At 36.2% G+C, this 15285-nt stretch overlaps 1 protein-coding gene across 2 annotated transcripts in view; it reads left to right on the top strand.

Moving 5' to 3' along the window:
• LOC128737376 (nuclear factor related to kappa-B-binding protein) overlaps positions 1-11735 on the top strand; it is a 378855-nt gene extending 367120 nt beyond the window's left edge. For both annotated transcript variants that reach the window (XM_053832002.1, XM_053832000.1), the window contains one exon: positions 11516-11735. In XM_053832002.1, the coding sequence (XP_053687977.1) occupies positions 11516-11703 (188 nt within the window). In that variant the 3' untranslated portion in view covers positions 11704-11735. The remainder of the gene's footprint in view (positions 1-11515) is intronic.
• Positions 11736-15285: the final 3550 nt, after the last annotated feature.

Below are 15285 nucleotides of genomic sequence, written 5' to 3'. Positions count from 1 at the left end.
GCCAATAGCACTGCTACTGAATTAGACGCCGAGGCAGCTACCGAGTCGGTACCGCTTGATCTGATTGATTTGAGCACCTTTGAAATCACTCCCGAAATGATTATGCAGGCCACTAAAAAACTGAAAGCTTCTTTTTCTGCGGGTCCGGATGGGATTCCTGCCATTGTTTATACCCGCTGTGCGAACGTTCTGGCTGAACCTTTATGCCGTGTTTTTAACCGGTCGTTTGAGCAAAGAAAATTTCCGGCAATTTGGAAGCAGTCCTACATGTTTCCGGTTTTCAAAAGCGGCGATCGACATAATATAAGGAATTACCGTGGGATAACTAGTCTCTCAGCGTCATGCAAGCTATTCGAAATAATTGTAAGCTCTGTTATTCTCTCTCATACGAAAAGTTATATCTCGGTTGATCAACATGGATTTATGCCAGGACGATCCGTTTGCACTAACCTTATGGATTTTACGTCGACTTGTATCTCGCACATGGAACAGAAGGCCCAAGTCGATGTAGTGTACACCGATTTAAAGGCAGCTTTTGACCGTATTGACCATCGAATACTTTTACGAAAACTTTCTCGACTTGGTGCATCACAAAACTTTACTGAGTGGTTAAGTTCCTACTTATGCGGACGAACTCTACGTGTACAGCTCAATTCCTGTTTATCCACCCCATTTTCAAATAAATCGGGCGTACCACAAGGCAGCAATATGGGCCCATTGCTTTTCTCGCTGTACTTCAATGACATCGCTTTGCTTCTGGGTGACGGTTGTAAGTTAGTGTACGCAGACGATCTGAAATTGTATCTTGTTGTACGGTCAATTGAAGATTGTCTTAATTTGCAAAAGCTGCTGGATATTTTCGTGAATTGGTGTTGCAAGAACTGGCTGATCGTTAGTATTTCAAAATGTCAGGTTATGACTTTCCATCGCATTGCTAACCCTGTTATTTTCGAATACAACATTGATGGTCAAGCACTTGAAAGGGTTGAACATGTCAATGATCTTGGCGTTATTCTCGATGCCAAACTTAATTTTAATCTAAATCGCTCGGCTATTATCTCCAAAGCAACTCGGCAGCTCGGCTTTATTTCGAAAATTGGACGAGATTTCAAGGAACCATACTGCTTGAAGGCTTTGTACTGTTCCCTGGTGAGACCTCTATTGGAAAACGCGTGTCCTATCTGGACTCCATATCAACTAACCTGGAACTTACGAATTGAACGAGTGCAGAAGAGGTTCATTCGTCTTGCATTACGTAATCTTTCCTGGCGAGATCCCGTGAACCTGCCTCCGTATCCTGATCGCTGTCGCCTTATTGGGCTTGACACATTAGAACGCCGTAGGAAAATTCAGCAAGCCATATTTATTGCCAAAATATTGAATGGAGAAATTGATTCAACGAACATTCTTTCAACGTTGAACTTCCGTGCTCCTCAGCGTTCTCTCCGCTCTGCTGGACTGCTACAACCTCTATCGCACCGTACAACTTTCGGATTCAATGAACCTATGTCAGCGTGTATTCGAACGTTTTCTTTAGTGGAGCACATGTATGAATTCGGAGAACCATCGCACAAATTCTTCCAAAAGATTTCTAATTCTAGTATTTTATAAGTGACCATGATTTTTTGTATTTAGTTTAAGTTAGTTACTCACTTGACAATTAATGTTTATTTATTATGTAGTATGTGATGTGAATTGTAATTATGTATTTTTGTGAAGATGATGGGGTTTTTATGCCTACGTGAGGATGGCCTCAGCTTGGCTTTTCCCCATCCAACCATTGCTCCATGTAGACCTATTAGGTCGGATGGATAGAAAATTAATAAATAAATAAATAAATAAATAAATAAATAAATTTGAAATTTTACTACTAAATACGCCACTACTGGTACGCTTACTCTAATTATTTTTGCATAAAAATCAAAACTTGAGCTTCATGAAATTTGGTTTTTACAATGTTAGAGGGTTAGGAAAACAAGATGAGGTCGAAAAATAGTGCAAAAGCTGCGCCATAAACATGCTTGAGAATGAAAAATATGATCGACATGATTTCCAGTGCTTGTCATTTTGGATTTATTTATTAAAATATGATACATGACATAAGACATCTGTCCTTTAAAATGTCATTAACGAAAACAAATCTTACAAAATTACTACCGTGCACCGTTTACTTCCTATTTTTCATATAACATTTCTAAGCTCTAATATCTCATGATTGAAAAGAGCATCTATTGATGCGCAAAATTTGTTTGAAATTTGTATAAATTTATTTGTAAAAATCAACTCACTAGTATTTTTAATCCTATACACCACTTTACCTACATGCTTAAATTAACTGCTTTTTTCGCTCTTTGCTTTTCTTGTACAATTGTGAGTAACAGCAAGTGAAGAAAATGACAATTGAAATCTGAAATCAAAAAAAGAAAAAACTTTTCGATTGAATCCCACTATTTAATATTTATTTGCAGCAGATACGTAGTTCGACTACGACGTGCAGGCTTCATCAGTGTCTTATTTCAAAGCGTATACGTATCTGTCGCGAATGAATATTAAATAGTGGAATTTAGTCGGTAAAAGTTTTTTTTTTCTTTAATTTCAGAGTTCGTATTCCACTAAGAGACTTCAAAAACTTCAGACAATTGACATGTTTCTCACTTTTCTTGAATTTCAATGCAAATTTAAAAATTGCTATTTGTCATTACATACACACGTACATACATACATACATAAATACATACATACATACATACATACATACATACATACATACATACATACATACATACATACATAAATACATAAATACATACATACATACATACATACATACATACATACATACATACATACATACATACATACATACATACATACATACATACATACATACATACATACATACATACATACATACATACATACATACATACATACATACATACATACATACATACATCACACACATTGAATACAATCAACATTTGATTGATGTTTTGATTTCACACGTTTTAACGGTTTAATATACGGTGCTCAAGTGTTAAAGTTTGAATAACTTTTGAATGAACCGTCCGATTTTAAATAACTCGGTTTCGTTTGATAGGTCTCAGGAGTAATTTTTAAATAATAATAAAATGTGTGATGTTTTTCATTGAATTAATGTTTATACGTTTCAAAAATATGTTTTAAATACTATTTTTTCACGTTTCCTTATGTAACTTTCAAACTACAAGTCCAATCGTCATGAAATTTGGAAGTTAAGGGTTTGCAAGACTCCTCTTTCAAATGCAATCAATTTTGTTCAAATCGGTTAAGGGACCTGTGAGATAATGAAGTCCCATATTTTTCGTATTTTTATACATAACTTTTGAACTAAAAGTCCGATCAGATTTTATGTATTTTCAGAAAAAAATACACTGAAAGAGAAAGCTTTGTAAATAGGGTGCGGGATGGTTTCATCTACTTTCCCGACATAAGCGCGAAAAACAAGTAATATAACTAACTTTGAGGTGAATTACATTCAAACTAATATGTAATTTGCATCAATATTTGTGTATTGTCCCTTAATAATCGACAAAAGATAATGAAAGAAGCCCACTATTTTCACCATTTTTTTCAAAAATAAAAGTCCTCTTGGTTTTACTACCAGCTTTGAATATGAAGAAGAGCATCAGCAGCACATCAGCAGATTACTCGGAGTAAAAACATCGATATCTAAGCTCTGATTCAAACTACTTGCATTGTTTTGGTGCCAGTTGAATACCTCATGCACACGGCATAACGAATACATGCATAAATTTTTGTAAACAATTGCGTTTGTCCATGGTGGACGAAAGCAAAACTTCGTCATGACGAAGTGCAGTTTCCGTATGACGAATTGCCGCTGAACAAGAGCATCTGTGTCTGTAAAAACCCGATTTAATCCACCTAGTGGTGAAAGGAACCTTTGTTATACGGTCTTACTTGATATTTGAGATAGAAATCGACACGTCTTTGGAAAATAATTCATTTATTGCTTGTAGTTGCGTAGTGCGTTGGTTTACATAATATTTTTGAAAATTGAATAAGTTTACAAAATTTGAACAAAATAGGAACACTTTTAAATTTTGATGAAAAAAGGATCATGAAATTGCTGAGTAAGGATAAGTAAGTTGTTATTAATCTGAGTAAGTGCAAATAAAAGTAAGTTGTCAGAGGAAATCTTATCCTTTAGCATATAAATTGTCTAGTCAAGGTCTAGTTTATAGGTTTTTGAACTATGCATAGTTTCCTGTAATGCCATTCTATTTGAATCACATCAATAGAGTTTTCTTGAATAATTTTCATCAATTTTTATTAACTCACGCTGTTGTATTTTATACAACACGTGTAGGTTTTTCAACGCCATATTGTTACAAATCGTTACAAATAAAGTTACAAATCGTTGTTTAACTAACGTATATTCTTCAACAAACTTATTGTGAGCAAAATATCATAATTATTCAGTGCATTAATAATTTAAATTGTTGGGAAAATTTATGCAGCAAAACTATCAGCAAATGTAAAATGTTTAAAATGTATCCGTCTGCTGATAGTCGAGTAATTCGGAGTCAAAATTAGGGTATTCTTTATAATCAAAGTTCTACAGTTCCTAAACAAGCAAACATACAGGTATACTATTTTCAGAAAAGTTGTGTATTTTTACTATTTGTACAATTTTGTAGTACATGAAAAAGTCATGCAACAATTACAAAAAGAGCAATGATAGAAAAACTGATTTTACAAATTCATATACAATAAATAAGATTTTTCTATCTTCGCTGCAGAGATAGAAGGTTACTGTCTTTAGCAAAATTTCCTGTAATAATATGCTCTATAGCTTTGCAGAACACATCAATGTGTTATATTGACACTGAAGAAAAATATTTTTTTTATTTCACTTTTAGGGGGTTTAATAAAAATTTAAATTCCACCAGACGATAGAGCTCCCAATTTCAAGAAACTCTTCCAAAGGTTCGATCAACCTAAAACCAAGTTTTTCCAGTCAAAACTCTAGTGCACACGTTTTCTTTGGTTTGGGGCTATTGTGCGCGCGAGTAACTGTGTTACAAAAGTTGGCGCGAGTGTTCGACGGTTAATATATTTTAATCGGTAAAACCAATTCTTATGAAATTTTGCATATATATTCGTAGTCTCAAAACCTCTCGTTTGATATTAAAATAATTGAAATTAGGTAAATTATCTTGGTTAAAATCATTATAAATTATTGTAAATTTTGGGGTGGTGTATACTGTTGCTCATAACTTTCAAATTAAAAGGCCAATCAAAAAACCATTCAATAGTGATCTATTAAGATATATTATCTTTCAAATGAGACTAATAGCGCATAAATCGGTTTGGCCATCTCTAAGAAACAGGCGATAATTATTACCTTGTCAAAACAGGTTTTTTAAGCATAACTTTTAAACTACTTGTTTGTTTTCAATTAAAAATTCCTGAACAATTTAGCTTTAATAAGGGCTTTCATTTGATACTAAGATCGTTGAAATCGGTCATGTAGTTTTGAAGAAACCCGTGTCACGTATTTTTCACATTTTTGCTTATAACTCTTAAACGAAACGTCGTGTCACGAACCAACTCAATAGTGTTCTACTAGACAAAAACACCTTTCAAACAAAAGTAATAGCGAACCATTCGGTTCAGCCATCTCTGAGAAACAGGCGATAGAAAAAATCATTACACACACACACACACACACACACACACACACACACACACACACACACACACACACACACACACACACACACACACACACACACACACACACACACACACACACACACACACACACACACACACACACACACACACACACACACACACACACACACACACACACACACACACACACACACACACACACACACACACACACACACACACAGACATTGCTCAAATCGTCGAACCCTATCGATTGGTATATGTGACTTGGCCCTCCGGGCCTCGGATCAATTTCGTGTTTTTCGACCAATTTTTAAACCTTTGTTATAGTATAACAAAGGTAAAAATGTAAATTTTGAAATATTTTATCGGTCTAAATGGGTGTATATGCAAGAAGTGAGAGATTTATCTCGTGCCAAAAACTTGAGTACCGTGAATTCGGGTGAAATTGATCACTTTTTCGAGTGTTTTTTAAATATCTTTGAATAGAAACATATTTAGGAAGATGATTCAATTTTAAAATAAGTACTGTAGTGCTGGCTACACGACAGTATCATCTATATCTTATATAAATAGTTTTATTTTAGATAAAACTTAATGTAATCGTGAGATTGAAAATTTACAAATAACGGGTGAAATTGATCACGTAGAAATCAAGACGATATTGCTATTAAACCATACACTCTGACAGCAATAACCTAACGTGCATTATAAAATCTGGCGTAATCGAGATATTGCCTGTATGTAGGCAACAATGTCGCGTACAGCAACTAGCACAAAAATCAAACAGTCAGCTCTACATTAGCATGGTTGATGCATCTGCTAAATAAATATGAACGATAGAAAAGATATTAAGCCAATTTTAGCATCGTAATCGTTTGTTTTTGTTTAAACATTGCTGTATATATGTGTAAATGTACGATTTTCGTATACAATCTTCACCAATCTAGTGAAACAAATAATTTAATTCTCCTCATATACGGGAGCTTGACTGTCTCTTTGAATGTGTAGTTGCATTTCGCTATGTAAGCACAAACCGATCTCTTGCACTCTCATGCAACTGCCATATGGAGCGTTTGTAAAATTTGTGCGAAGTATTGTCTGTCTTTTGCACCCTTTTATAAATCTCCATTCTGCTTCACAGAAAGAATAAACTTTCGCAGGTGGCAGCTCCATTTCGCACCTATAGCCATCTAGAAATCTATGTTGCCTCAGTTCATGATGTTATCAATCGTTTTATTTCGTAAAAGGTCAAATCAAACAATTTCTGTCGCATAATTTTATTCATGGAAATTATCAAAGCACAGCCAGATAATTAGAGAATCGAATTAGTTCTATCAAAATTTCCTTCTGCAACGAAATGTGTGTTAACAGCAAGGAGTTTTATCGAGCATGTTGAAAATTGCGATTCGATCAAAATAGTAAATTTTAAAAAATCAAGCATTTTTCAAGATCAATCTTGCTGAAAGCCAAGTGACTTTGACCTGTAACTCAATCTTTATATGGATGGGTGCATATTCAGCTTTATGAATCAGTATAAACGTAGAATAAAGAGTTTTTTACTCGTTGGTCCAAGGTGATCAATTTCGCCCGAATCGACGGTACTTGTAAATATAATTCTTTTAAAAACTCGAAATAAAGTGTGAATCATGATTACGTATGACGTATGACGAGCAACGCTACGCTGCTTTTTTGTAAAACTAAAATAAAATTCTTCGCGTAATTTTACGCAAATTCTACGCATAATTTTGAACAAATTATGTCACATAAACTTTTTTCTTATGTCGTTCTCAAGTTATTGCAAATGTAAAATCTAAATAATACGTATTAGAGTAACTCTGCGCGAAGTATCCGAGATGTATCGATCTTCACGGATTTGGACCAAATTTGGCAGATTTTTCATTTCAAGTCAGAATGTAAAAATCCTAAATTTGGTACCGGTTGGTCCTTCCAACGATTAATGCATGCAACAACTAGCAACATGTCGCATTCTATATGCATTTCACATGTTGCTAATAAATTGTCTAATCTAAAACATACTCGATGCAGTAACGCGTCGCTCCTGTCAAGTCATGTTTTGGGAACCTAATGCACTTTATTATCAAAAATTACAGAACGTATTGACAGAAGTCTTTGTTTAAATAACCTAAAGAATTATTTTCGAACGTCATTGTAGAATTTCGTTTATGAGAGTTGTGTTATGAGTTATGAGTTAAATGGCATGTATGCTATGGAGAATCTCTCGTTTACTCAAACTTTTATTTTGGTGCTAGATGCTTGGAACTGAAATCTAAAATGGAATCTTATCTCTTATATTCTCGGTTTATGTTTTGTTTACAAAGTTACATAGTGACAAAGTCATAGTACAAAGTCACATAGTTACTAAGAAATAGTTTCTTTTACGCATCATTTGAATAATTAAGTTCGTAGTTGTTTTTAATCGTTTCTGTGGTCGGGTCCTGCCAGCAGAAAAGTCTATAGACGCGAAAGCTGCAACATTCTTAAGAAGGTGCCACACGGATTGAGGGGGCATAGCACCTTTTACACCATATTTTTGCCTCATTTCAAATATTTTTTTTCTCGATAACGCGCTAGCCAATTCGATTCGAGTTTTTTTGCATTCTAAACATTGCACTTTAGACAATTATTAACAATTTTGTTTTTATATGGAAACCTCTTCCTTCCCCATACGGCTCCTTGAAAAACGTCATTCAGAAAAAACATGAATTGCGGTACCATGGATTGGCGCTCGAGGGCTTATCCGAAATGAAAAATTCCAAAACGACATGAAAGTGTATTAAATTATCTAGTGTTTGACCCATCCTTTTTTTTAATTCGAACGCATAACAAAATGACAGACATTCAATCATAAAAGTCAGGTTTTTAGTCGAAAAAATTGGCTTTAAACATTTCTAAAAAAATACATAAATTGCAATATCGAAAAAAGGAGAGGTCAAACACTAGATAATTTTGTTAGCTTTGAAACAAAAAAGAAGCAAGAGAATTGCTCGAGCCGTTCTTGAGATATTACGAGTACAAATAGCTATAACTTTGTCAATTTTCGAAATTCATCCAAACGACTTCAACCACATATGCTCAAAATGTTAATCTTTCGAATTAATTAATAAAAAAAAATCAATTTTTTGGAATTGAAAAAGTACTATGCCCCCTTAAACGGATTCGATTTCTTCTTCTTGATCACGGCTTTGGACCGAACACCGAACGCTTTTTATCTATCACTTAATCTTCCTTCAGTCAAGAGTAGTTCTGGTATAGCGGATAAGACGGTTGCATTCTATGCGACATGTCATGAGTTCAATCCCGGTTGAAGGAGGAGCAATTTTTGAAAATGTATGAAAGTTTTTTTCTGTGCTATTTGTTCTCGAAAGTAGCTGTCTATTTTTGACAATTTCGTCGAAATAAAATGTCGGTATAGCAGATAAAGGCAAATAAGTTTTTGTTATATTTTAATAAAATTATAACAAAACCTGTTAGATATATTACAACAAATTTTGATATAATTTTGTTCTAAACATAACAAATTTTGCTATGTTTTGCTACAGCTGCACATAAGTTCTGATAGAATTTTTGATATTTTAACTACTAACGAGACCAAAATTATACCAAATCATGTTAGAAAAAATGTCGTAACAGAATATCATGATTTGTTATAATTTTGTTACGTTTGTCTGATCGGGATGCATTTAGCATTCAAACTGCATACTATGCGTCTAGTGCAAAGATGGTCTCCAACCCCAATGTTTCGATATCTACCATAAAATATAACATGTAATACTCTTACTCGTTCATTTAATCTTTATTAATACTCTAATTCCCAAAAAAATCCCAAGTTTGATTTAACGGTAAAAAAGAATGACGTATTTATATGCACAATAATGAATGTATGCAAAAACGGTATACCCTTAACGCCCAGCGTTGCGTTTTCGCAACGTAGCGGTGCGAGACACAGGGTCAAAATTAAAAATACATGTCAGCGGCTTTTTCTTAGTTGTTCCAAAAGAGAATTTTCCTGAAAGTTTCAACTTTCTATCCCTGCTGGGAAAAGTGTGGGGCTTAATGGGTTAATTCCGTATTCTTATGGAATGTTTTTTAAGGCGATGTTGATCGTTCTACTTTTAACCCCTCCCTTGGGTACGATCGGGAAACCGCTAAGCTATTAGCGTTCAAAACCTGACCACTTTTCGAGAAAGATTTTTTAGAATGACACCCTATCCCAAACCTTACCGTAAGACGTAGTCCTACGTCAAAAAATTTCGCGTTACAACCCACAATTTTTTTGCCCCCCGAGTTTTTAAACTAATTTCAAAAAGGGGGAGTGACAAAACCATTAATAATAATTCGCAGTGGCCTAATGCAGCATTCTCGTGTTGCAGTAAATTTTTCAAGTCTGTTGCAAGTTTAATGCGACCAGTGCAAAAAAACTACAGAATTTAATCGACTGATAACGTTGCAGTTTGCAGAGCATATTTGTAAGCACCCAGCCTGCTATGTCCGAAAGAACTTATTATTTTATTTACATGCACCTCAGATTTCTCTTCACAGTATGTTAGTATTGGTCAAAACAATTAATTTAAATAAGGTCTTAAAATATTCTATCTTGGGTTTTTAAAAAAATCAATTTTCAAGGTTATTTAGGGGTCATCCCTACTCAAGCGATCATATCCGTTGTAATCGACCACCTCTGATTCCAGCCAAATTTGGTATAATTGCTCATTCCGACCCCACATTCAATTTCCCAAAGTATTGAACGGATTGATCAATCCCTCTTGCAGTAAGGTTTCTTAATTTTTCTCAGATTTCGAAAAAACTCATTTTGCACTGCATGTCACTGCAAGGGGGCTTAATCAATCCGTTCAAAACTTTGGAAAATTGAATGTGGGGTCGGAATGAGCAATTATACCAATTTTGGTTGAAATCGAAGGTGTTCAATTACAACGGATATGATCACTTGAGTGGGGATGACCTCTAAATAACCTTGAAAATTGATTTTTTCTAAAAACCCAAGATAGAATATTTTAAGACCTTCTTTAAATTAATTGTTTTGACCAATACTAACATCCTGTGAAGAGAAATCTGAGGTGCATGTAAGTTAAATAATAAGTGCCTTCGGACATAGCGTGCATTGTCGTATGAAATTCTACTTTTTACTTGTAAAGCAATCTAGAAAAGAAATTTCAACAATGAAAAAATTAAGTTTCAGTTTGATTCCGTGTTGTTTAATAAAGGTATATATTTCTATAAACCTTTCTGCGACGATTTCGACAAGACAATCAATGTATCCCTCAGTTTCGACAGCTCAGCCCAATTAACGAAAGTCTAAGTGGGCTGAGAGTTTAGTGAATTAGTGAAAGTTGACTAGTTTTTGAGTGACAACCACTTGCTTCTGGCACTAGTGTATATGGACGATTTAATGTACACTAGCACCAGAAGCAAGCTGTTGTCACTACAAAACTAATCATATTCAATTATCCATTCACTTTTAATTGGATGCGTAGCAACAGTAGATACGCAGGGTACAGCTATTTTATATCATAAATGAAACATATCAACATATTTCTTTTTGATAAAAATGAAAATAAATCATAAGTGCCATTTGGACACGGTATCAAAACAGAATTTCTAGTCGATTTCAACAGCAGAATATGTAATAATTTTGTCAAACCTTGCCACGTTAAAAATTCTAACCTGATATTTGATAAAGCTTATAACACAGCTTATAATTTATGTTTTCCATTTCGTTATTAGTAGATCAGTAACCTCAATAATGTTAGTAAAACATTTTTTTTTATTCTAGGAATGATAATACGAGCTCCGTGTACTGCAACTTCTAGCAAATCAACAGTTTCCTCAGTGTCAACATTTGCAACTAATAAAGTTACCGCACCAATTGTTAAAAATCACAGCAAATTGCTTCGCATTTCTTCTAATGTCATCAACAAACAAGATCAATCGGAGTCAAATGCAGAACACACCGAAAAATAAATTGAATATTGTATTTGCTCTATTCAATTATGAAATATATTATTTGTTTTTTCTTTATTCTAAATCGTCCCAATAAGTTTGTAACCTGCTGCACGTTAAATTCGCGGGCTGCAGAACCATGCTGCATCAAAATCCGGACGGTATCAATATCCGGACACTTTCTGTTCTAGCAACACTGCATAACGTTTGTTATTGTGGAATCTGCTCTGAATAATTTTCGAAGTTTTGTGTGATATTTCTCAATTTGCGGCAGTTAAAGCTTCACGAAGTGTTTAATAAGTATTTACTGTATTGTGCTAAAGTGAAGTTCAGTTCATCGAAACGATTGCACCGGCTAGAAATCAGTGATTTTGTACGCATATCGGCTGGTTTGTTTACTTCACTGACTACAATGGAGTTCGTCTGTGATAAGTGCACCAAGCTGACAAAGGAGTCTGACCATATCAAATGTCAGGGCTTCTGCGAAACGGTCGCTCACTTCAAGTGCGCAGGTGTAAGCAGCCAACTGTTTACAAAAATAAAAGCTGGTACCGATAATATTCTCTGGTTTTGCGACGGATGCCTGAAAATGTTGAAATATGTTGCTTTTCGCCCTACGATTGCTGCTCTTGGTAACACTATAGCAGAGCTAATACCACATCAAACGACTGCTATCAATGAGCTGAAAATGGAGATGCGTAAAGAAAACGCAAAGGCTGCCAGCATAGCGGGTAAATCGGACATCACGCCGCGCATTCCGCAAAATAATTGGCCATCCATTCACCGTCCAACACCTAAGCACCGTAGAGAGGACCAGCTCGTTTCTAACCGGGACATCACAGTCGGAACGAATACTAACTTGGCAACGACAGTCGTCACTATTCCGATAGCGGAAAAGAGATTCTGGATTTACTTATCCAGAATCCATCCGGACGTACCAGTTTAGAACGTCCACGATATGGTTAAAGAATGCCTACAGTGTGACGAGCCGCTCGAAGTTGTTAAGCTGGTTAAAAGAGATGTTGATACGAAATTGCTGCGCTTTGTTTCCTTTAAAGTGGATATCGATCCAAAGTTCAAAACTGATGCACTAGCTGCAAGCACTTGGCCTGCTGGGATCTACTTCAGGGAATTCGAAGAATATGGAACGAAAAACGGACAGGGATTGACGCCAGCCGTGGTAACTACACCGATTGTTCCCTAGTCAAAGATCCTCTTTCTTTGGAGGATGCGGGGGGCCAACGGGTCGAAAGCGGGAACGAATTGGTGGAGGATGCATTTCGCATTAATTTCTCGCAGCCGAGTGCGACACTTCTAGCATTGACTGTGATATCAATCACTGCGCAAATTTCATTGTCGAAGGCAATACCGCTACCTTTCAATCTCATCTGACGATGCTAAATACCGATATTTCTTGTAATGTACAAAGGCGCATTCGAACTGACGGCGAGGCTATTACTACCCTTGTCACAGGCGAGTACCATGAGGAAGAATTCAATGTGCTCGCGTTTGAATTTCCACTTTTCCAGCCAATGGCTCCTACTCTGGTTCCCGGAACGGCTACGGATGATCAAACTAAGCTTCGAGTTTTCTATCAGAACACAAGAGGACTCCGGAATAAAATCGACGATGTCTATCTGGCTGTTTTGGAAAACGACTACGACGTATACGTATTAACGGAGACTTGGCTAGATAGTCGTTTCAATTCGTTACAATTATTCGGCGATGACTACACCGTCTTCCGGAATGATCGCAACCCAAACAACAGCATACATTTGCGTGGAGGTGGCGCGCTAATTGCTGTCTCGACTTCTCTCGTTAGTTGTCAAATCGTCGAATTAGTTCCAGTAAGACTCGAAACGCTTTTGGTCAAAATAGTTACAGGAACCAAAAATTTGTTCATTGCGGCTGTCTATGTCCCACCCGAAAAACGGGCCGATTGCTGTATTATACAAGATCAGCTGAGTGTGTTTGAGTCCGCTTTCGCCAGAATGCGAACGTGTGATACTTTGTTGGTATTGGGTGACTTCAACCAGTCTGGTCTAGCATGGAAAAGCTGTGTGCAAGGTTATGCTACTGCTGACCCAATTGAATCGTCATTTACTTCTGCTAGTCGTATGTTGTTTGACGGTATTGCGTTTTTGGGACTCCAGCCATTAAACGGTATTTGTAACCACCAGTCACGCTGTCTGGAGCTTGTTTTCGTGAATGAGGATTGCTGCCGTGGTTACTGCGTTTCTGAAGCACCGGAAACTATTGTTGCTCCTGACCCATTTCATCCTGCCCTCTGCGTGGAATTAACTACTCGTCGGCCAATACAATTCATCGACATACATGATCCAATTCAACTTGACTATCGTACAGCAAACGTTGGATTGTTACGGGATCTTTTATCGCAAATTGACTGGGGTTCTCTTGTGCACTTTGCTGAAGTCGATGACGCCGTGAATTTTTATGACCAGATGATGAGCGAATGCATAAACATTGCTGTACCCCCTCGGCTGCCCCCGCGGAATCCCCCTTGGTCTAACGCAAAACACCGTAGAATGAAAACAGCTAGAGCGAAGGCTCTCCGTGTCTACACCTCACGTCGTTGCTCGATTCTGAAGCGCAGCTTTACCATTGCCAGCAATAAGTATCGGTCTTTCAACAGGTTTCTTTATAATCGCCATGTTCGCCGGGCTCAGCAAAATTTGCGTCGGAATCCGAATAAGTTTTGGAGCTTTGTTAACACCAAGAGGAAAGCAAGTGGTTTTCCTTCGACTTTGTCGCTTAACGATGATAATGCTGAGAAGTACAACTTATTTGCGCAACACTTTTCAAGCGTTTTTAACTATAACTTGACCACTGCTTCGCAAGTAGGCTCTGTCATACATACCATCTGCTGTGCTGGAAATGGATATATTCAGCATATGCGAGCAGACAGTCATTTCTGCTGCTAGTAACCTGAAGTCATCTTTTTCGCCCGGGCCTGGTATGCTTCCACCAGCGTTAAGGGGACATGAACGACTAAAAATTTTGGAAAAATCATTTTTCCAAGTCTTTGCCAAGCTACCACCAACAAAAAAGAAAAAGTTTGTTCCAATACATTGTGTAGTTTAAAAAAAAAAAGGTACATAAAGTTTGAAAATCGTGGTTTTCCAGGAGCGGTGTTTTATTCCGCTGAAGTTATTTCACGCTGCACTGGAATGCTTATATGTATGATCGTTTTACAGCCACTTCCCGTGGTCAGATCATTACAAATTTAGTATCAAAATAAGCGAGAAAGACTGCAGAATCAAAATCTGAAATAAAAAAATAATGATTTTTTTAAAATTTATAGTCGTTAATGTCCCCTTAATGGAAAAATGTTTAGATATCTTGGCAGTTCCGTTAACATCCTTATTCAACTGTCACTTCAACAACAAAAGCTACTGCAAGCCTACTGCTTGGAAGAAATCTTACATGTTTCCGGTTTTTAAAAAAGGTGACAAATGTAATGTAACAAATTACAGAGGAATAACTTCATTGTGTGCGGAGTCTAAGGTTTTCGAGACTTTCGTGAACAACACATTATTTGCTGCCTGTCGAAACTATATCAGTATCTTGTTGATTTCGCGTCAT

The sequence above is a fragment of the Sabethes cyaneus genome, chromosome 2, assembly GCF_943734655.1.
Source record: "Sabethes cyaneus chromosome 2, idSabCyanKW18_F2, whole genome shotgun sequence".
Taxonomy (NCBI): Eukaryota; Metazoa; Arthropoda; class Insecta; order Diptera; family Culicidae; genus Sabethes; species Sabethes cyaneus.
Note: the sequence above shows the minus strand (reverse complement) of the source record. Positions and strands in the feature narration are given on the sequence as shown.